Genomic DNA, 24,964 nt, shown 5'->3' on the forward strand with positions numbered 1-24,964 from the left:
AAACAGAAATGTCCACATATAAAAATTCTGAATATAGTTTGAAATTTATATGAATTTCTCAAAACATACTGTATAAGCCAGATGTGATGGTGGCAAGGAAAAACTCCATGAGATGATATGAGGAAGAAACCTTGAGAGGAACCAGATGCAAAAATCACAACCCATCCTATTCTGGGTCACAACAGACAATTTGATTATTAATAATTTCCTTTCGATTACTGTACACTATATAGTCAAGTGCAATTGTGTAACCGAGAGTTTTTGAAAAAGTACACCAAGTATCGTCTTTCTTTGAGGGCAGTGGTGGTTAAAGTGGTTAAGCCTCTGGGTTGATTGGAGGCTCAGGGTTCAAACCTCAACACTGCCAAGCTGCCACTGCTGGGCCCTTGTTCAAGGCCCTTAATCCTCTCTGCTCCAGTGGTGCTGTATCATGGCTGACCCTGTGCTCTGACCCCGACCTTTAAAGTCAGGGTATGTAAAGAAAGAGTTTCTCCATGTTATAATGTATTTGTGCAAAATGAAGGGTTCTATTGCGCTTCGTGTCAGAATGCTTGCTAGTACCAGCATGAAAATCAAATCCTCTCGCTTATGTGACTTTTGCTTTCATCCATCAGGATCTCAGACCCAATGCAAGAATACAACACAACAATCTGAATCTCACTCACTCACTCATTCACTACTGCTTATCCGAACTACCTCGGGTCACGGGGAACCTGTGCCTATCTCAGGCGTCATCGGGCATCAAGGCAGGATACACTCTGGACGGAGTGCCAACCCATCGCAGGGCACACACACACACTCTCATTCACTCACGCAATCACACACTACAGACAATTTTCCAGAGATGCCAATCAACCTCCCATGCATGTCTTTGGACCGGGGGAGGAAACCGGAGTACCCGGAGGAAACCCCCGAGGCACGGGGAGAACATGCAAACTCCACACACACAAGGTGGAGGCGGGAATCGAAACCCCAACCCTGGAGGTGTGAGGCGAACGTGCTAACCACTAAGCCACCGTGTCCCCCCAATCTGAATCTGTTCAGTAAAATTAATATATTCATATTTGGTTAACAATTTAGCTTTGATAAAGAATCAGCTCTGCTTAATCTGATTCAGCATAGTTCTGTCAAATTTCTCTCCCTAGCTATTAATTAAGTGTTTAGTATTTTTGGATGGCTGGTTTGTTTACTAGGCAGCCATTTTCCTCAAAACAGACCATGTCAAGTCAAAATCTGTTTAAATTCATTTGTTCTGTCGATTCTCGTCGTATCCCCTACAGCACTGGCTGAGATCACCCTCAGATCCGAAGAAAACTGTCACTAGAATTCAGAGAATTATACCTTCATACAGGCATCAGTGTACGTCTCATTACTACATCTTTTGACATAATTGGGACTCATTGTTTCATAAGACGTTCTGTTTGTCCTGTCAGGATTTATGGCTTTTTAATGTTCTCCATCTCATATGTTTAGCCTTGCTACAAAAATCGATTATTGGCTGTACTTCTGGCTACTCTACCAGATGCTGAGTAAACATTTCACTGGATTTCTTTCTGTCCTTTAAGGAGATGACCTTTCAGATGAAGTAAGTTTGCAGGTTCTCCGTGGAATTTGATTTTCGCAGAATTCTTATAAAAGCTTCAGGATTGTGTGGGTTATATCTGTGGAGAGATCTACAGTTCAGATGAGAAAAATCTATTCATAAAACAACCAGAGCCTTAACTTGTCCAGTTTGAGAAGAAAGCTATTAGTGAATCAAAAGCCACATGAGATCCTGTTGGATCCTGATGCAAAAATGGAGATGGTCTGATGTGCTGAACCTGATGAAGTGGTTCATAACTAAAACCAGAGAAGCCCCTTTAATAACACCAACAACAGGCCAGAATCATCAAACATATTCTTAGGATAATCAGCCACCAACGCATAGTTTTCCAAAGCCTTTGTCCTTGTCTCGTCTTGTCTAACCTTGAGAATTTTCCATGTAGTAATTGGAGATGTGGATTCAGGAAGAAAGCTTTATCAACCAGCATCACTTTTCTTCTGTGTTTTGTACTATTTGGCACCACTTTAAAACCATGCATCCTTGCACTCCCCAAAAACTATCATTACACTTCTGTATGTCCATTCATATTTATTCTGTTTATTCTGTGTATACATATATAGATGTATATATTCATAATGACATTCCTTTTGTACAGCTATACCTGTCATACCACTTCATACTGTATCACTCTCACTCATCACTCATTTTCTACCGCTTATCCGAACTACCTCGGGTCACGGGGAGCCTGTGTCTATCTCAGGCGTCATCGGGCATCAAGGCAGGATACACCCTGGACGGAGTGCCAACCCAGCGCAGGGCACACACACACTCTCATTCACCCACGCAATCACACACTACAGACAATTTTCCAGAGATGCCAATCAACCTACCATGCATGTCTTTGGACCGGGGGAGGAAACCGGAGTACCCGGAGGAAACCCCCGAGGCACGGGGAGAACATGCAAACTCCACACACACAAGGCGGAGGCGGGAATCGAACCCCCAACCCTGGAGGTGTGAAGCGAACGTGCTAACCACTAAGTCACCGTGCCCCCCCCATACTGTATCATACTTATATAAAAACCACACTATATATACCCTTATTCAGTTACATGTACATATTACTACACCTTCTGTATAAACTCATACCCTTATTTATTACACTGCCACTTGTAAATAAGCTATCTATGCACTTCTGGTTAGATGCTAACTGCATTTCATTGGCTCTGTACATGTACCTTGCACAATGACAGTAAAGTTGAATCTAATCTAATCTAATCTAATCTAATCTAATCTAATCTAATCTAATCTAATCTAATCTAATCTAATCTAATCTAATCTAATCACCAGTAAGGCCACTGGTTTCTCTCTTTTCCAGCAATGTTCTTGTGTTCACAAGTTTCAGAGAGAGGACATGTTTCACCCTACAGTTTGATAACTATCACATGACACTGTAGAGAGGTGTGAAATCAGCAAATTGGAAGTAAATGTTGTGAAGGTGAGGGGGTTAATTACTGCCGTCGGTCACACATCAGACAGGGCAGATTTGAAAAGAACAGAATTGTTCAGTTATTTGTGCTGAGTACCCTGTGATGGACTTGCTCCCACTGCTCCTGGGAAAAACCCTGAACCATCCAATCAGGATAAAGCGGTTACTAGTGGTGTAACCATACGTCATGACATCGTGACCTCTGGTGTTCAAACAGTGCAACTGCATCATATCTATAATTAATCAAATGCTGATTTGCATGATGTGAATTTTTTTTTTTTTTTTTTTTTTTTTTGATTGTGATCCATTGTGGATATATACATTCACATTTATCTTCCAAATCAGTTTTTAAACAATTATGAATGCAAAATAGTTGCAATGTTTGAACACCAGAGGTCCCAATAGCGAGCTCAATAACTGTGTTATGCCACAACCTACAGGCATGATATCTTATAGAGTTACAAGTTCGCATTATAACATTTAAACAAAGCTTCTCAATCAACAACACAAGCTGCAGAAATCAGCCATTTTGGCAGATGCTGTATTTCTACAACGGTGCTCATTATGTTTGTCAGTAGTTTTCCACACGTCAACCACTTTATTTACTCAGTCAATATTGAAGAATTTATTCATTCATTTACATTTCTTTATTTATAAGATATTGTGAACCTTTAATAGGTTTAGTTTACAATATTAAACCTTAGTTCATATAAATTGTATTTATTTTGTTAGTTTTATCCAGACAAAAATACACGTTGTCTTTTTAGACATAATTTTTCTTTATTCTGATTTAGTACAAACTATTCAGGGAAACAAATGAAGCTGTGAAGCTGAAATCGTGCATGAAATCCAGTGAAATCAGGACCAGATTGTATTGTTGAGGATTGTTACTCCCCCTAGTGATTAGTGTATGAATTGAAAATTGGTCCGATTATTAAAAGAATTATTATTATTATTATTATTATTATTATTATTATTATTATTATTATTATTATTATTATTATTATTATTATTGTTGTTGTTGTTGTTGTTGTTATTATTGTTATTATTATTTATTTATTTTAAAATAAGAACAAGAAACAAATAACGTATGCATGTTTTGCTAGTTGAGGCTTCTTATCACTTTATCTCTGCAAGCTGTCATGTCAGAGGAAGATGAGAATAATGTGGCCTAACCACTGTATACTTTACCACTAAGGAACAGAGCTGTTGTCTCACCACATTTCACATCTAATTCACAGCCAGCTCAGTGGACCATGAAGTTGTGGTTAGTTAAAAATGGACATCACTCTCAGAGTTCCACAAGCTTGTCCTCTATCTCTATGGATCACTACTTATTTGCCTCTACCATTTTGTCCCAAGCTCTGCCACTGACTAATATATCAATATTTAATGACATAGTGGATCACCTCATGCTTAAACATATGCAATATAGAGTAAAATATTAAAATGTTTGTATGATGAGAGAAATATGAAAACTCTCCTCAAACACTAGCTGATTTCGCAGATCAGGCCAATCTTAGGACTATCTGGTAGCTGATCGAATATATTCAACTGAGCAGGCTTTATTAATAACATTCTGTCCAAGACTCCTAGACTGCTCAAGCAAAATCATACATAAATTTGCAAAGAGAGAGCACTCAGATTGTTAACCTCAACATCTAATAAACTACTAAATAATTTTATCACACATCTTATTATCTTGCTGGGTGTTGTAAAGACTCTTTCAACAGGAATGAAAGAGTTCAACTAGGTCTGAGTTCCTAGTCTGATTTTTCCTTCTTCTTCGTCTATCCTGATGAGCTACCCTTGGTTGAAGTGTCTCGTCACCTGTTGTGCACACTGCTGGGGATTGATCTGCCTGGACAGCCCATGACTCATTGGATTGCTGTGGGGGTCTCGCACCTATTGGCTTTATAGTCTTCATCAGTGAACGTTTGAATTCTTCGGTGAAAATGAATTAGTGTTGGGTCTGTGATGAACCCGGAAATGACCTTACAGTACATTTATATTATTTCCAGTCCAGTGTCACCCAAATGAGGATGAGGTTCCCTTCTGATTCTGGTTCCTTTCAAGCTTTCTTCCTCATATCATCTCAGGGAGTTTTTCCTCACCACCGTCTTTTCCGGCTCGTTCATTAGGGAAAATTCTTAGAGATATATAATAACTTCACTTTAAACTTTACATTTTTTAAAATTCTGTTTCTATAATTCTAAATAATTATAAAGCTGCATTGAGACAATGTGAACTGTTAAATTGCTAAACAAATAAACTGAATTGAATTGAATTAAAAACATTTTTTTGATGATGGTTTTGATGAGAGGTGAATAATAGCCAGAATTCTGTACACCAGGAGAAAATAAAGTTAAACGTGTAATAAGTCATGAGCGTCCGTACTGAATGTCAGGCAGGAACCGTTACAGATGGATCTCCATAGTATTTGTGAAACCTGGAACAGACCTCATGGCCATATTGTTGACATGCTGTCAGTGTTGGACTCAGAACAACAACAGATTCAAAGTCATCAAAGAGAAAGGAACAGAAAATGAGTTTCGAGGCATTGAGGCATCTAAAAATCAGTCAAAGTTGGAATGCTCTATCACATGGATTGCCAGATACATAATAGTGAGAAGCAACTTTTACTATGTACACCTACTAACTGAAATCTTCATCTCAAGTATAATGGCTATTAAGTCTTAGATCACTAAATTGTTAGCAACTAGCAATAGCACATTGTACAGTATATGGTGTCCATTTTAGCATAGCATCTTACCATCAACAGTTAAATGGCTTCAATCCAGACAAATGGCTGAGCTTTTCACAGCTCATAGGTCCATCAGTGGCAGGCTGTTGATATGAATTCAAAACTGTCCATGTGCAACCTTAACTCGTGAGCTATGAAAATCAAACGATTGAACCAAATGTTAAAAACGTTCCACTTTGGAGCTCTTTATTTAAGCAATGTTTGAACTGTTTTATTAATGCAAAAGAACAACTAGAAGCACAACTAGATTTTGTTGCTTATGGATTGTTTTCCTGCATAAATATTACTTCAATCTTAAGTTGTAAAATAACTCCACGAACGAATTGCAGTCCGTTAGTTTAAGTACAGTAGAAACAGGTTGACATGGATGTTTAGATATTTAACGTTTTATGTGTTCAGAAACACAAAGAATGGTTTGTATACATATCGTGACTTGCCAGTTTATCAGGATCTAGTGCCAATTAAACTGCCAGAAGGAGCTCAGGGCCAGATTTACTAAGGCTGCATGTAACAAGCACTAAATTTCATGTGCAACGAAGTGAACTGTGCACGAAAATAGTGGGTGATTTTTTATATTTCTCATCTGCAATTTATCTTTTTCCTGAAAAAAAAAAAAAAAACATAACAAAAAAACAAGGGTACTGTGTCAGTTGTGTTACATACTGTATAAAGAAGGGGAAGGAAACAATAGAAGAATAAAATGAAACTAAAACTTACTTACTGTAATTGAAGGTCAAGTATAAATGAATCTTTTTTGCATAGACACATAAACATGTATGTTAAGGTTGTACATGTTTGCAGGGAATGTTTTTAAACGGCCCTGTTATCTAGCAGCAGAAATCACACGTATTTTAGCGATCAGTACAAAAATATCCAAACTGTAATATATGCTGAATTCAGCAGTGCACTGTATTACTGTAAGAGTGAAATATTTTGCATATATAGGTATAATTGCAGCCCTCTTGTTTCTGTAGTTTGATATATGATGTCGAGCACTAGACTATTAGCCGCTGTATAATGTCGTTAAACCCTGATGCTTCCTTTTACACTGACAGATGCGTTGTATTCAGCTGACTATTTTAATCTCTTAAAAGTTGCATTCTGACTTTGTGTGTGTGTGTGTGTACGTGCAAAGCAGTTGTAGGAGAGGATGAAACAGCATTTTGTTATGTAATCCTGTATTGCATCACTACAATTAAGACTTAGAGGAACAGTCTGCGTTTTTATATCAGAGCTTGAAACCTGAAGTCGTTTGACATTGTGACAAGTTGTGAAGTGGGCAATGTGACATCTGTCTGTTAGCTTGGATCGTACTGTGTCCTTGAGCTGTAGAAGGGCACAATATAAATAAAACTTATTATTAATAGTCCGAAATCTCAACGTGTAGAGAAATAATTAACAATCCAATCTTCACTCAAAGAACATTATTAAGCTGGAAAAGGATTTAAATTTAATGCCTCATTGACGTGTTGGAGGTTGTTTTTCTAATATTTTATATTTCAGTTTACTAATTTTTATCAATATTATTTAAATATGTTAATTATTGTTGTGTCCTTACTTGTGTCTTTTACTGCCTTCTTGGCCATGCTTGTAAGAGAGATTTAATCTCAATGAGTTTTTAACCCTTGTATGTTGTTCAGGTCTGTGGGACCCATACTCATAAACATCCGTAGTTTTGAAAAACTTTGCTTCCTTGTAAATTTGTTGATTTTTTCCCACTCATAACTTTTTTTTTCTTTTTTTATTACATTTTATTAAAAAGCAATAAAAACGAGTAGCACTTTAATTAAAAAATGTGATGTAATAAAGGTAAAGGACAAATATTAACCATATATGCTGTTTATACTGTATTGCTTGCAATTGGGATGAAGTAAACATCTGTAGAGTATTTTAACATCAAATTTTTGATTATGTTGAATTAAAAACCCAAAAATGCAGCGGGTCCACAAGACCCACCAACACTGTCTGAGTAACAAAAATACGAACAACATACAAGGGTTAATACTGTTTGAATAAAAGTTACTATTTTACTGAAGCATCAGCTACGTTCATTCAACATTCCATCCATATAAAGTTCGACTGTTCGACTGTATATATCTAACTGTACTATATAAGTCCATCTCATTTGCATCACCCGAGACTAATGTTATCTCCAGGTGTGAAGGTAAAATTAGGATCCCATACTCATCCATGTGAATAAATTTGGTAATCACATGTTCACACAGATGTGAACCAGCCACATCATATTGAAGTGACTGTAATTATTATCCTCTGACCTAGAAGAACCTCAGTCCAATTTAGATGTCAGACACCTGGCATGGCTTTTATTATGGCCTCCAGCATGAACATGGAAAAAGAAATTTCAGAAAATAGTCAAGACTGTGATAAGGTTCTCACTGAAGAAGAGTGAATGTGTCACGACATGAGAACTGGGGGTTGGATGCCAGCGCAGGAGGGTTTAATAAAGGCAGGACAAAAGTAAAAAAAATAAAAATAAAAATAATCAAAGTGAGGATAACTTATAGAGATTTGAAGAGGAAAAGCAAGAAACTAAATGTAAGAGAATACAAAACTTCAAAAATGAGTGCTAGCGAGTGCTGGAGGTTTGAGTCGGTGGCGGCCGTGATTGGCCGTGATTTTCCCATGTAATGCTGACATGCCTTCGGTCCCAAATTACTGCAATGGAATCAATAGGGAAATGTATCATGCAAAAGGTCTTGCTGATTGGTGTGTGTGTGTGTGTGTGTGTGGTGTGTTTTCCAGGTTCATCCTCTTCTTATGAGCGATCGGCGCCCTGTGTCTCACCGCACCAAGTTGCTCCGCAGGACTGTCTCCGTACCTGCCGATACCAGACCCCACCCCGAATCAGGTACATATACATACACGTACAGTAAATACACCAACACAATACCACCACCTCACTTCCTCACAAACAGAAAACATAAGTAATATACACACAAACCTCTCACATTCACCCCCTTCTGCACATGCACACCTATATCTCACACACCTTGTATAACAATATAGTATCACTTTCTCACTTTCTTAAAGGCTTAAACAGATACATCACCCACTCACAAATAAACACACACACACACACACACACACACACACACACACACACACACACACACACACACACACCTCTTCTGAAGGAAGGCTTTGGAGAAAAATAAAAAATATATAAATTTTACTTGCTTCCATATACATCTCTTACATACAGTACCACATGCACACAGATACATGCACACAGATACATTTTTTTATAATCAGTGCTTAAACACATACAAACTTATACACACATATATACTTTCATTTAATGAAAGAATGATGGAGTGAAATCTAACCATATTATAGTCTGAAGTGGTTCCGACATGTAAGTCATAACCAAATCACTTCCCAATGAATTAGAACTCTTAATAATGCATTATTACCCTTAATAATGCATTATTAATAATGTCATTAACAAAACAATTAACACCAATTCTTTTTCCTGTCACCAACTTTTTATGTCATAAATAAGGGCCATTACATCACAACATCCTAAACCCTTCTTATTACATTTTTTTTTTTACATCTTATTACAAATGAAACAGTTTCCAAGGTATTTTAGAAGCGGTTACATCATCAAAAAATGCTCATTGCACTACAATCTAAATATATTTTGTTATATCTTAAACTTTTCACGATAAATCATAACCAAAATTAAAAGTACAAATTTAAATGATATCTATCACTTCTCTTACTTATACATAGACATTGTCAAGCTCTTCACAATTCATTCTATAACCCAAACTCCACCAAGTTTGAACATAATGTCATAATTAAAACCTTTCCAAAATTGATGTTTAATAACCAGTTCCCTTGCTATTACATTGTTACAGTAGAAGCTTGTCAAAATATTAAGGTGTCTCACTTGACAGTAATCATGGCTACAATTAGACACATGCGGATCTGGAATAAGACAAGTCTAGAATTTAACAGGCATTATCGTGAGCTATTCACAAGCAGAATCTAGTTTGCTGATCATAAATGGTTCACAAGCAGAAGCTACTGTGATGTTCATGAACATAAGCAAAAGCTGCTGGTTTATTCATGCTGCTCCAATGTTTACAAATTGATAACAATTAGCAGGTACTGCAAAACATTATGGACTGTTCACAAAAGAAACCACCTTGCTCTAGAGAGACTGTTCACAAATAGAAATTTCTGTCCTCTTCATGAGTTGTTTGCTTTAACAGAAAGTGAACTGTTCAGCATCAGAAGCTGCTGTAATCTTTATGAAGTGTTTGCAATTAAAAGGTTCTGCACTGTGCACCAACATAAATGCTCTGTGCTTTGACTGTTCACAGACAGATGCTGCTGTACTATTAATGTTTACTGAAAAAAATCTGTTTGCTTTATGTACTATTCACAACAAAATCTGCTGTACTGTTCACAGACTTTTCACAAATAAATGCTACTGTTCATGAACTGTTTGCTAACAGGCGCTGCTGTACTGTTCACAAACTGTTCACAAATAAATGCTGCTGTACAGTTCGTGAACAGTACAGCAGCGTCTATTTGTGAACAGTTCATGAACTGTTCACAAATAGCCGCTGCTGTACTGTTCACGAACTGTTCACAAACAGAAGCTGCTGTACTGTTCATGAACTGTTCACAAATAGACGCTGCTGTACTGTTCACGAACTGTTCACAAACAGAAGCTGCTGTACTGTTCATGAACTGTTCACAAATAGATGCTGCTGTACTGTTCACGAACTGTTCACAAACAGAAGCTGCTGTACTGTTCATGAACTGTTCACAAATAGACGCTACCGTACTGTTCATGAACTGTTCACAAACAGAAGCTGCTGTACTGTTCATGAACTGTTCACAAACAGAAGCTGCTGTACTGTTCATGAACTGTTCACAAACAGAAGCTGCTGTACTGTTCACGAACTGTTCACAAACAGAAGCTGCTGTACTGTTCATGAACTGTTCACAAAAAGACGCTGCTTTACTATTCATGAACTGTTCATGAATAGACGCTGCTGTACTGTTCATGAACTGTTCACAGACACTGCTGTACTGTTCATGAACTGTTCACAAACAGACGCTGCTGTAATGTTCATGAACTGTTCACAAACAGACGCTGCTGTACTGTTCATGAACTGTTCACAAATAGACGCTGCTTTACTATTCATGAACTGTTAATGAATAGACGCTGCTGTACTGTTCATGAACTGTTCACAAACAGACGCTGCTGTAATGTTCATGAACTGTTCACAAACAGACGCTGCTGTAATGTTCATGAACTGTTCACAAATAGACGCTGCTTTACTATTCATGAACTGTTCACAAATAGACACTGCTGTACTGTTCATGAACTGTTCACAAACAGACGCTGCTGTAATGTTCATGAACTGTTCACAAACAGGTTCATCACTGTTCATCAATTGTTACCAATCAGAAGGTGATGCCTTTTCTGTGTTGTGCTACAGAGTATTTCTGGCAGAGGACGAGCCTTGGTACAAATTACAAGAACATACAAGAAGAAACCCAATTCTCCACCTCTTATCGTGCACAACTATTTGATACATATTTCAAATACATGTATCTGAATATCTGCCCATCCCCGATTTTTAATACATTTCTTTATGCAAGCTAATTAAGACAAACAACCTCTTTCCTACAGTAATAAGGAAATAATGTTCTCTTTTAAGTGATTTTACTTAAATTAACATTTTGACTGTATTCACACAGGAAACAATATTGCTTTTGTTGGTTTAGATTGTTTAAACAAAATGATGGGCCAGGCAGCATGCATATCACTGTTCAGAGCCAAAGCCACACAGAGCAGAGGAGACATAATTATCACTGATGCATTACAGGCTTTTAATTCATTAGTACTTCACAACTTGTTTGCCATTTGCGGTTCCATCCATTTTCCCAAATGACACCTGAGCTCCTCCTTAACATGCGCACAAACCATTATCTGTTGAACAAAGCCTTCTGAGCTCGCCCCATCTCATTCAGTATCATCAAAACGACAAAATAACAGGTTTTGACAAACATTCAGATCTGTCAGTAAGTCGTCATTATATTTTGTATTTTTTTTTTGGATATGCATTTTTTCCCTTGATGATTGCGACTTGTCTGTATTTATTTCAAACTAATATGAGGGCTCACCCGTTCTCCCAACCTTGCCAAAGTTATGATCGCTTAATTAAACCTGCCAATGGGGAAGAAATAGTAATAATAATAATAATAATAATAATAATAATAATAATAATAATTATTATTATTATTATTTTGTACCTTTATGTGTGAACAGTTTTTATTCTGGTTTGTTGAAAAGCAGTGTTTTTGTTCATATTACTTCAGGTCCTAATATCAATGGGCCTCAATGATCCAGATGGATATAAAGAAATGTATTGGTAAATTGCTTGCAGGAGCTTTAACCCATGTAACATTCATACAAACTGAGTTAGTTTACAAAGATGTTTGAATCCTGGTAGAGTTTGTGTAATGTACGTACTGTATAAGGACACTCTCTGATGCCGACCTCGATGTTAGTCTGTATGTACAGTACATTACACACATTATGTAGGGCATCAACACTATGTGCCACAGTACACGAGTTCAGAGGCAATCCAGGGCGGCCATGTTTGTAGTCTGGGATGTATGTTGGGGAATGTGACCATGCTTGTTGGCAGTGGAGCTGCCTGGGATTTCAAGTCAAGTCAAATCAAACCAAGAAGCTTTTTATTGTTAATTCAACTATTTATAGCTGACGCAGTACATAGTGAAATGAGACGATGCTTCTCCAGGACCTTAGTGTAAGTTGTCCTAGCTACACAAAGTGCAAGGTGTGTAACCTAGTGCAAAAAGTGTGAGACAGAAAACAGAGCAAATAGACAATACAAAACACTACAGGACAAAATACACAAAATATAACGCTAACCAGTGTGCATACTGTATATTATACAGTACATAGTGCAAAAATAGAGGATTGTTAAAAAAGATGGTTCATGTAAACACATCTACATCTTGTGTAATAGAAGCAGTTGGATGAGGAGTTGAAATGAAACAGAATATAAACATGGGAGGTGTTGTAGGATGTTTCTTGTAGGTTTAATGAGAGTTTTAGTGTGTTTTTGAAGGATTTGGAGTCCCTCACCGGTTCTGGTGTATATGTGATATAAATTAGACTAGTAATCTTATTAGTTGAATTTCCCCTGACATTATTTCTGCTTAGTTCTGCTTTTGCAAACATCCAAACTGAAAGCATTGGTTGTATTATTATTATTATTAATATTTTTTGTGGGATGAATTCCAACAAAAATATAGACACGTTCTCCTTCCAGCTTCTCTGCTGAAACGAATGCCCTGATTGTGCCTTTTAATGGAGATGGTGATTAATAGAGTTAATGAAAAGAATAAAAATACGTAAACATGAGTTGGAATTGAAGAAACTGATCCAATCCCTTTCACATATAAAATGACATAATCACATGATATAAAAAGTGATTTTGTGTTTAAAGATATATGGGCATTATGTGATAGGTACAGGTTTATAAACACTTTAAAAAAAAGATAAACTGCACCTTTAATGATGGTATCAGATACCCCACAGAGACGTGCTGAAAATGTGTGCTATGTGCGTCATTACAGATTAACCGGTATAGTGACTATGATGACCAATTTGACTGTGTGAAGTAAAAAGCATTTGTGTGTGTGAGTGTGTGTGTTTGTTCCACTGTCTAATTGTTGTTCAGCTTAGTCAGAGGTTGCTTCTGTTTTCGGGGCTTAATTATCATAACACTTGCTAAAGCTACGTTTACGAGTCACAGATCTCCTAGATGCGGAGGTACTAGAGCGAGTGAATAAATTAGCATGTGTTATAATTGTCTGAGGGCTGTTTTAAGAGTTGAGCCAAAAGAGGAGAGTCAAAGCCAAGGTCAGATCTGGAGAGAGCAGTGGGACTGGGAGGCTGCAGCAGGGACTGCATCCATGGACTCACATAGCAGCTGATGAGAAAAAGACCTGCAGTACTGCATATACAGAGAGAGAGAGAGAGAGAGAGAGAGAGAGAGAGAGAGAGAGATTTGGACATATTGGCAATAGATTGGCTATGCTGTAGAGGAGGAATGAGGAGCAGAAAAGACAGAAGGATAGAGATGGAAATGTAAGTGTTTTAATGGTACAGAATGAAGGTATTTAAAAACACGAGGGGAGGAGAAGCGAACAGCTCCGAGGTCACTGCTCATCTACGCTTCAGCCGTAACCATGGCAATAATTACAGACTATTGTAGCAATGCTGTAAGCAGAGGCAGCAGGGTCAGAGAGAGAGAGAGAGTGAGAGAGCGAGAGAGAGAGAGAGAGAGAGAGAGAGAGAGAGAGAGAGAGAGAGAGAGAAAAGGTAAAGTACAGAAGAAGAAAAGAAAGACAGAAGAAGACAGAGAAGTGTGGGAGAGTAATATGGAGAAATGGATGGACATAGGAAGAGTGAGCAGGCAAAAGAGAAGGAGGATGAGAAAGAGATGGAAGGAAAGCAACAAGAAAGCACAAGATAACTAGAGAAGGAGAAAGTGGAGAAATAAGAATAATAAGAAACTGGGGTACATAGAGGAGGAAAAAGCAAAAAAACTAAATAGATCTATCTATCTATCTATCTATCTATCTATCTATCTATCTATCTATCTATCTATCTATCTATCTATCTATCTATCTATCTATCTGTCTGTCTGTCTGTCTGTCTGTCTGTCTATCTATCTATCTATCTATCTATCTATCTATCTATCTATCTATCTATCTATCTATCTATATCTTCCTTATTCCTTATTCCTCTCTCTGCTCCTCTGACTCCTTCCTTGTCATTTGTTCTCTCTTCTCATATCCTTCATATTTTCTCTCTATCTATTTTATCCTCTTTCTCTCTCTCTTTCTCTCTCCCTTTGCACCTCCGTTTCTTCATGTGTTTCTCCATTTCTGTATTATCTTTTTCTCTACTTCTGTGTATATATATATTTATATATATATATATAGAGGCAGATGGAAAAAGGAGGCAGATAGAGAAAACACTATCTATCTATCTATCTATCTATCTATCTATCTATCTATCTATCTATCTATCTATCTATCTATCTATCTATCTATCTATCTATCTATCTATCAGTTCTCCATCTCTTCTCTCCTTTTACCCCCTACTTCATGTTCATTTCTCCTATGGTTGTACTTGTCAGGTTGCAGGCTTGCGTTGTCATGGAAACAGTAGGTCTTGGTTCTGTTTCCCCCTTTGTGTGCAATTTGGATGCTTCCACCAGCTGCTCTGGGAATCTATGGATCATACCATGAAGAAAAGCTAGGGGGATTCATCAGGATAATAATGCATGCCTTAACGTAGCACTAAGTAGGGGAGCTGTAGTGTCACTGGCAGCGCTGTGAGCAGGAGTGTGAGCGCTGTGAAGCCGTATGGATTGTACCTGTGTGATTTTTATTATTGATAACATCACTGTGTGCTTCTAAAACAAGGCTTTTTGTCCTTGGCAGAGTGAATGAGAAATGTGTGTATGTGTGTTTGTGCCATTTGTTTCCTCTTCACATTGGTTTTAATAAGCAGCAGCGTCAGCGTTGGCATAACGTGGGCGGGTTAGAAGTCAACTCCACTTTGCTTTTGTTCACTTCCATCTTATTTCAGCCTGAAACCCTGCTGATTAAATGAAGTCCAGCCATGCAGTAATTTCATGGAAATGGGAGTGACCCCCGATTCAGAACAAGAAACATGAGTTCAGCTGTTTATAAAGACCAATCATGCACATTTACAGAAGAGCAATGACTCTGTGTGTGTGTATGTGTGTGTATGTGTGTGTGTGTGTGTGTGTGTGTGTGTATGAAAGAGACAGTGCCAACTGACAGTGGTGTAGCCAGTTATTAATTTCTGGAAGTGTGGGTTTGGACAAGTGTTGAACACAGCAAGCTTTAAAAGCTTTTTTCGTCAGTTTTCAGTGCGTTCTCAACCAGCTGTGTGTCATGCGATAAAAGCTCGTAAAATGCGATGTAAGTATAGCAGAACAATAACAACCCCAAAACACAAGCTTTTATCTACAGAGCTTGTTCAGTATCATATCATCCTTCTTTTATTCAATGCGCAAATTCCTCAACTGATTCAACCGATTCAGTTTCATTCTGTCATGTGTGATACATCCTGGACTTTCTGTAAACCAGTTTCAAAGCCTACCATCAGGACTAGCTTTGCAAATACAGATAATTGGTTTCATTTCTCACGAGAGCTGGGTAAAAAATCTTGTTTGGCATATTTTAAAATATGGCTAGAGGTAAACAAATATGTAAATAAATATATTCATGATTAAAGTCCAAAATGAGGCATGCGGTATCTTAAAATAAGTCAGATTTCATTCAAAGTCAGAAATGAAGCACTGAGCAAACATACAGTGAATTTTTCTCCTCTCAAGTTTCTAAGGAAGTTAAAGAGAAGTTGTTATGGAGAAAAGGACAGAAAGGAAAAAGAGGAAAAGAAAAGAGAGAAAGACCTCCTTTGGGATTGTATATATATTGGTTAACAGGACTAAACATGGCACAATCATTGGATATGTTAATATATATTATTTAGCCTTTACTGATTAGTGTAGAATGTTACACCATACTGAATATTCATGAAACTATTGTATGTTTCAAACCAGAGCTTTTTTTTTAACAAGCTATGAAGACGATGAATTTCTCCCCATCCTCGTTGTATAAGCTAAAAAATTAAGGTTAATTTATGTGAGTTAATACAGAATTAAAGGTTTGTCACAAGCTGACCTCAGATACACCTTCATCTGAGAAAGAGGAAGATGAATTAGCAGAACTCTCAATTAATGGCCTATAATCAGCTGCTTATGTTCATGAATAAATCGTTTTAGCTGTTGATTAAAAACACTAGTTCAGTAGTCTGGAATGCTTTAAGTTTTTTTTAGTTCATTATTAGTCATTATTATTGACATTATTAATTTATTATTCCATTTCAAGTTTTGTAGACTTACATGTCCCTAGATATGTCATTTTTAAGGTCAGTATCTTCTGTAAGACAACACTAACACTAGTCCTTACAATGTCATACAGCAAGATCCATTTTAGCAACTAGAACATTTCACTCCATCCATCCATCCATCCATCCATCCATCTTCTACCGCTTACTCTTTCTTCCTAATATTTAAAATGATTACTCATCATACTGTAAATGATCACAAGAAAATCTTGGCGATTATATGATGGAGTTCCTCTAATGACAGACCTGCGATTAATGTAAATTACTGCGCTCTGCCTAATTCAGCAATCAGCTTGATCTGGAAATGAACTTGTGCAGAAAACAGAATTGCATAAACACAAACATTGTTCAACAAGGACTTTGGGGGTAAAGTTTTACTTTTCCGCTGCAGGATTTGTCTTTAGTGTTTGTATTAGTAGCTGTCTTGTGAGTTTTGTCCTGTCCTGTGAGTAAAGTCCACTAAAGCCAGTGTCTTTGTATTTATATTATGTTTGCATTATGTAATCTGTTAGGAAGATAATCTGCCTTGTTAACTCGCTTGCACTTGAACACAAGAATCACAGCACATTAGTGTGAAGTGTTGCAGCACAATGAGATTCCTGTAGCTGTGGATTGTGGATGCAGTTAAACAGTTCTGTGTGTGTGTGTGTGTGTGTGTGTAGTGTTGTAGTGGGAGGGGATTCCTCATCCAACCTTCCTCCCTCTTAGAATTAAACTCGGAAAAGACGACGGCTTTAACACGCGCGCTCGTGTTTCCAAGCCGCACCTCTGGAGCTGCGCGAGCGCAGCCGCCGCCGCTGCAGCTGCTGTGCGTGTGGCTCCGCGCGCGCGTCTTCTAGTACCCGTCAGTCGGTGGAGGTGATGACGTGCCGACGGTGCGCCCACCCACGCTCCAACGTATTTTCGAGGCGAGATCTCGCGGATTTGATCGCGACGGACGTTCGGGGAAGCTGTGCGCTGTCGGTGCGCGTTGGAGGCTGAGGACGCTGCGGTGCGCATCTCTCGATAAACAGCGGGGAGGATGCTGCAGTCGGCACGCGGCTCTGCCCAGGGGAAACACGCGCCTCTTCTTCCTCATCCCTTTTCTTCAATTGCTTTCGATTCACCTGCGCGCGTTTCCAAAAAAAATTGAGCATGCATTACTTTAAATACCGGTATCCGCAAAAATAAGCGTTGCAGGATGTTGCACCCCGCGTTGCGCACCCGATACTATTCTGTGCGTATGGAGAGACTGGGACAAATATCTGTAATATAAAAGTCAAAAACATGACCAACATTCTGACACTGAAATTCTAGATTTTAGATATTTGAACGTCTATAATCGATTATTGGATACAAAAAAACAGCAAAAAGAAGGGAAAAAAGATGATAGCGTTCAGCTTGACATCGATACAGCACCTGGAGCCGAAAAGAAAAAGAAAAGTCACGGATGCGCGAGCCGGAGGAGGGAGGTGTGTGTATCTGAGTGTAATATCAGTGATTGGACCTGCAGCCGAAACAGGGACAGATAAAGGACAGAAGGACGGCTCTGCCTGAGAGATCGTAACATCAGCATGTATTGCACTGCAGCGGATGATTGTTGTTCATTTTTATGTATTTAATTTCTTCTTTTTTTTTCATTTCTTTTTTTTTTTACTTAATTCGACTTCATTTCAACAGATTTTTGAGGTTAACATCTTTACTTTAAATGCTGCATGAAATATTTACGCTTTCCTAAAGCAGATGATAGCAAGCCTACTGATGTGAATGAATACTTTATCAGCTGCACTCACTTATTTTAATTGCTTATGATACTAGAACACAAGCACAGTATAAACAGTGAACTACACCAGCTAGGCCTTCTCCAGAGAAACTACCTAATTTACCTCTCCATGCAGACAGTCTTAACATTTTTAGTATATTCAGAAATAATTTTATCTAAGAAAGCGCACTGAGGCTGTACAGTGAAGATCCTGCTGGACATTTCTGATGCCAAACCCCATGAGGTGGTACTGACTTTGGTGTGGACTCTGTGCGGACTTGGGTTGGGCCCAACACCACTGTCTTACCTGACCTGCCTAAAAGATTCAGAGAACTGAGGGAAAGCTGTGATGGATGTCTTAAAGAGGGAGGCAGTCTGGAAAGACTCATTTTCTGCCACTTTGTAGACTTTTCCCTCTAAGCTCCACAGACTTGCACTCAGATACAGAGACAGACGGACTAATCTAAGAGAAGGCCTGCAAGACTGAAGCCTCCTCTTTCTTTGGTAAGCCACCATTGCAGTGTACTCTATTAATATTCAGAGTCAAGCAGATTAAACAGCACAGTAGATTTTGGAAGGACGTTGAAATGGTATGCACGTCTCTCTCAGTGTGGTATAGAATGTTGGCACTGTATATGGTACAGTTATGCTGGAACTAGCTGCTCTCACCGGGCACCGTGGAAGCAATGAATCATCTGTGATGATTTTATGATGACAGCTGAATTTCCACTATGAATATAGCTTGAGTTTTTGAATCAATACTGATGGATTTCTAGAATAATTCCAAACCAGAAGCTAGAATTCTAGAATTCACCCATATAGGTTTCAAGAATAAATCCAGCTAGAGTTCCAGGATCAATCCTGCTTGGGTTCTAAAATCAATCTTCTTAGATTTCTAGAATCCATTTATATAGATTTCCTGAATCTATCTGGCTAGAGTACAAGAATCAGTCCTGCTTGGGTTCTGGAATTAATTCAATCAGGCTGGAGTACTGGAATTATTGGAAGTGGCATTTTAGAATCAATCCAGGTAGAGCTCAAGATTGAATTTTGCTTGAGATTTAGAATTGTTCCAGCCTTAGTTAATCCCATCTGGGGCTAGAATTAATCCAGTTGGACTTCTAGAATCAGTTTTATTGGAAAGTCCAAGTATAACAACTGGAAGACATTAACTTATTAATTCATCTGGAGAGTCAGCTGGATTTCTAGAATCAGCTTAGCTGGAATGCTGGATTCAATTAAAGCTGAATCTCTACAGTCCTACCAAGAGCTGGTCCAACTTTTTTCTGACATTGCCCATACCAACCAGATTTAATAGGACAAATTAAAACATCTCAGGAGGCTCAGGTAAACTGTAGTGGAAAGAAATTAGTTGAGCACTGATACAGAACAGTGGTGCAGAACACATGCCCAGAGGCTTACGTTCATTATTAATATTATTGTCGTTCATCTTATAAGTTTATTCATATTGTGGTTTATTAACAATAAAAAAGCACTCTGTTGTTCTGTTGGGGACGTCAGGTAAGCTTGAGGGACTGATGAGAATACATTGGAATGATATACTGCAGTTCAGGTACTTTATAAACCTCTCTGTTATTAGGGGTCTAAGCATTGGAGATCTAATGAACCTGAATCGTTAAACAATATACTATTGTCTTGAATAATATAAATAGTCAGAGCAATGTTCAGTCAAGATTCTGATGGATTGTGGAAAGTTTGTAGTGTGCTTATTTACACAGTGCAGGTTCACCAGGGTTATATGCAGGGTTTGTCAGCAACCATAATCCTATCCAGCTTAACTTTGGTGTACTGCATCAATGTGCTGTTGTCTAATTGGATTTCTAACGATGACTGGGTTACTTGGTTATCATCAGCCAATCAGATTTCAGTAGGCATTTCACAAAGTTAGTGTAACTTGAATAGTATGTTCATCTATGAGCTTTTTATTCTGTGTCATTTTCTACAAACTGTCCACTAAGGGAGCTATTTGCAGTGGGTGCTTGTAAATGTTAGAAGAGCTACCATCAGGAGATGTTTGGGATATCTGCTCATTTTATTATGTGTCTCTTTCTGTGGACGCAGTAATATCAGTCAGACTATCAGTTCACAAATAACGTCACTACGTAATGACATCTCTGACTGCGAAGTACTGTTATGGGATTGGCAGAGTGACTTCACTGAACACAGTGTTTTAGCCCCCCACCCCCACACCTCCATTGCCGGCTAAATAATAATGCTTATTTTATTTTTAACACAAGGTCCAAAGTCGCTGCAGCTTTAGAAGAAGAAGCCTTTCTTTTGTCACAGATACATTACAGCAAAGTGAAATTCTTTCTTTACATATTCAGGTTAGAGCACAAGGTCAGCCATGATACAGCGCCCCTGGAGTAGGGAGGGTTTAGGGCCTTGCTCAAGGGCCCAACAGTGGTAGCCTGACGGTGCTGCGGCTTGAACTCCGATCAACAACTCATAGGCTTAACCAAACAAAATGTCTTAAACCATAAATCTGATAAAATCAAAACCCAAAAAAATGAAATCAGGTTGTTGAAATCTTTCCATTATCTTTGTTTTTAACACCGCAATGATTACAGCTAATTCTTGTTCGAGACTCTGAATGAAAGTGCACGCTAATAACACCCACGGCATCTCTTAATTTAGCTGTGTTCGTCACTGCAGCGGACTTTTTAAGGCGTTTGCGCAATATCACCTTGAGTGAGCTCTGCTGTAATGGTTGGCTGTGCCAGAGGGTGAAGAATGCTTAGCCTTGAGCTTTCAATCTTTTGAGAATAATGCACATGGTGTCGTTTCTATACTAACTCAGTTTGGAGAGACTCAGTTTGAATATAAGATACTTCTTAAAATATTTTATAAAAAGCCTTAGAATATCTTAAATGTATTTTTTGAGTGGCAATTTGTATAAACTGTAACATTTAATCCAGTAATTCCATTTAGCGATAAAGTTTACATTGACTTACCCATATGTACATTGTTAGCACGGTTGGATAATATTTGCTACATATAGACAGTGTTTTCACCTTACACAATATGTACTCTGAAACTTAAACAAAGGACACACTAAGAAAAGAGATAAAATAAAACTAGGTCAAAGCAGAAATCCAAACAGTTGGAGAAAACGATCATCCAGTCAACTGCTAGAACTGGGAGAATTCATAGAAATGGACTTCTACTGGTCAACTGATGATACTGATGATACTTTTTGAGAAAAAGATCTAACCTCACATTTTAACCTTGCAAATTCCAGCAACTACAGTATGGAACATCCTATGTTTCAACTACATCTACATCTATTTGCTTATTGTATTTGTATTGTTTTCCATGGTGACACTTGATAATAAGCATTAGGATATGGAACTTATCGTCCTAAAGGAGCCTAAGAGGTTAAAGAAGATACACACCAGATGGAAAATACTGTATGCGACAATACATGGATTGGTGAATGGAACCGAATACTTGCACAGTTGCTGCGATAATCTATGACATTTAACATCATGAAATAAATGCATACTTGGTCTATGAAGCTTCCAAATCAGATGACATTTGTATTTATTATTGAGTTCTTAAAATTGTTAGCCCTGTTGGTGTGCTCAGTACAACAAGTAGCCCATGGACCTAATGTGTTCTGTTGGGGGAAATTTTACAAATAAAAATCTCTGAAAATAATAGATATAGAATATATCTAAAACAGAATATTATTGCACACTTTTGAATAATGAGCTTAATATTTGAGACCTGTCATGAAATAAATAGGAATTATCTACAGCAAAAGGGCTCTCTGGCTGGCGACCCCTGTGATAATATATATCTAAAACACATATATAGTATATATTTTGATAGTTATTCTGTTTGCTGTACGAGAAGGCACAGGTGTAAGAGATAACCCAGAGTGTAGATGGGGCCTGGTCTCATTGACTGGCTAACACCGTTTCTGCTGTCTTGACAGCATGTCAGAATACTCTGTCTTGTTGTCATCTTTTTATTTATTCATTCTCCACCTCCTCATTCACTTGCTCCTCTCTTCTAGTCTGCCCACTCGCTTAGTCCGGTCACTCTTCACCCTGGCTTCCTTATTCAGCCACCCACCTGCTGTCTGCTCTGGGCAATCAGCCTCAGGTAGAAAACTGTCCTTACATAGCATTTCCTCTATACACTTCCGGTAAATTGGTCAGGCTGACCAGTTTATTTTTGATTCCCTGGAAATGCTAATGAGCTTTCTATAAACGTAAACAGGATTTACCTCAGGCACGTTTAAACCAAAAAAAGATAAAACTCTGCTGTAAACCTGGTAGACAGGAAGGTAAATGAGGACACGGGAGGTAGACTTTGGAAAGAGTGATGCTATATGTTTTTTTTGTCAGTATGGCATTTTTCAGCACTTCATTCATCTAAATTACTTTAAATGAAGCTAAACAAAACGCCACTGCTGTCTGTTTGCTCATAGTCAAGGCCAGCTTTGCCTGCATGGGCTCTCTCTCGCAGGGTCAATAGACAATCACCACAACAAACACACAGACTATAAATAAAAGCTCATGTACATAACCAGATACAGGTACAACAACTCACTCGTTACCTAATAATTCCCTGCAACTCCTCCACAGTTGTTCAGACACCAGCTACATTTACCAATCAAACTGTCTAGATGTAGCCTACAGTAGTATGCTCGAAGATCCCGGACGAGCCTCCAGAGAGCTTTTCTTGGGTTCGTTCGGAGAAGAAGTCTGAGTCCTGCTGCTGCTTCTGCTTCTGCTGCTACTTCTGAGCTGAAGTCAGGGAACAGAGTGCTAAAAAAAACCACAATGAGACTTGGAGTGTTTGAGTTGAGCAAACTGAAGTTTACATTGTCTGGATAAGGGCGTCTACCAAATGCCGTAAATGTAAATAGTATGTGTCATCAGGAACAGACGTGGTGGTCAGAGCAGTGTCTGGGGTAGACACATGTTTAACAGAACAGAACGTCCAAGAACAAAACAAAAGATATCACAGTCGAAGACGAGGTCAGAAATATGGTCACATAGCCTAGTGGTTAAGGTGTTTGACTACAAATCGGAAGGTTCTGAGCTCAAATCCCAGGGCCACCATGTTGCCACCACTGGGCCCCTGAGCAAAGCCCTTAACCCACAATTGCTCAGTTGTATAAAATGTAAGTCGCTCTGGATAAGGTGTTCTGCCAAGTGCTGTAAATGTAGGTCATAAACAAATGGTATCACACAGTCAGTCCAGGCCAGAGCGTGCCAAGATATATTCATAATATATCAGATAGTCCTGTGTTTAACAAGCATCAAGCAATTTTATAGCTAAACCATAAAATTAAGATTGGTGCTTAAAATCCTACAAACCTACAAAGCATGCGATGTGAAAACTAATAGGCTGTGCTTTCTGACCACCCCTCGTTGTCTAAACTGCCATTCAAAAACATTTAATTTTGGTAAATACTATAGAGGAAAAATAGCTTTGAGGTTCATCAATAATTACACAAGCTTTTACCCATCATTGAAAGAGAAGAAATCCAGGTGGAGTTTATGTAGATATTGGGTTGTACTTTATATTGCGGCGTATAATCATTATATCCCATGTGGCTTTAACACACCTAGTTAATGTAAGGCCTGTAAATGAGATAATATGTTAATTCAGCCAATTAAGCAACAAATTGCTGGAATGAAGTAATTGAATGATCTACTAAATGCTGTAATGACCCTCTGAGGCAATATTTTAGCTCATCGGTTTAAGGAGAAGTATGGATAGTGGCCGTGATGGAGTAGGAAGCGATAATCCAGGAGTCACATAGTGTGCAGTGGATAAAAAAAGTCAATTATTCCTTCCAGTGCTTTATAATTAATGTAGTTCCTTTAAGCTTTGAAGGCATTCGTCCAACTACATGGGGGCTTTCACGGTTATTAGCCGTGTCAAATTCAGACCAAAAAAAAAATACTTTCGGTTCATTTGCTGTTTCGTTTGGTTTAGTTTCACACTGCAGACAATTAAAGAAGAAAAAAAAAAGACTTGCAGTCAATGATCAGGTGTTGAAAAAGTATAAGCATGGAGAATATGTAGCAATCCCTTAATAAATAACTTTAATTATACAAATAACCGTTTTAAACATTTTGTCTGTCCGGTATTTTTTTATTCATGCTCTCTTTTTGTTTGTTGGTCCAAATCTCTGCATTACATTTCTGCAGCTCTGCCCTTTGGGACAGTTTGTGCCTTACGGCTCAGTTTAACAGCTTGCAACCCAAAATACACGGCATGTTTGATTCACGTCCTGCTTTCTCACTGCAATGAAACCACACTACAGAGGTCAATTCAAACAGACAAATGCTGCATATGTGAAAGCATCTTTAATCTATTTTTGCGTTAACAGACAAGCCGAGAAAGAAGAA

At 38.2% G+C, this 24,964-nt stretch overlaps 1 protein-coding gene across 4 annotated transcripts in view; it reads left to right on the top strand.

Annotated features, from left to right (window-relative positions):
- syngap1a (synaptic Ras GTPase activating protein 1a) overlaps window positions 1-24,964 on the top strand; it is a 128,576-nt gene that overhangs the window by 39,303 nt on the left and 64,309 nt on the right. For 3 of the 4 annotated variants that reach the window (XM_060886873.1, XM_060886874.1, XM_060886876.1), the window contains exon 3: window positions 8,560-8,665. In XM_060886873.1, coding sequence (XP_060742856.1) covers window positions 8,560-8,665 — 106 coding nt within the window. Of the gene's footprint in view, window positions 1-8,559; window positions 8,666-17,561; window positions 19,074-24,964 lie in introns of those variants that run through there. The other variant, XM_060886877.1, reaches the window with a different exon arrangement.

The sequence above is a fragment of the Tachysurus vachellii genome, chromosome 14 (assembly GCF_030014155.1).
Source record: "Tachysurus vachellii isolate PV-2020 chromosome 14, HZAU_Pvac_v1, whole genome shotgun sequence".
In the NCBI taxonomy this organism is placed as follows: Eukaryota; Metazoa; Chordata; class Actinopteri; order Siluriformes; family Bagridae; genus Tachysurus; species Tachysurus vachellii.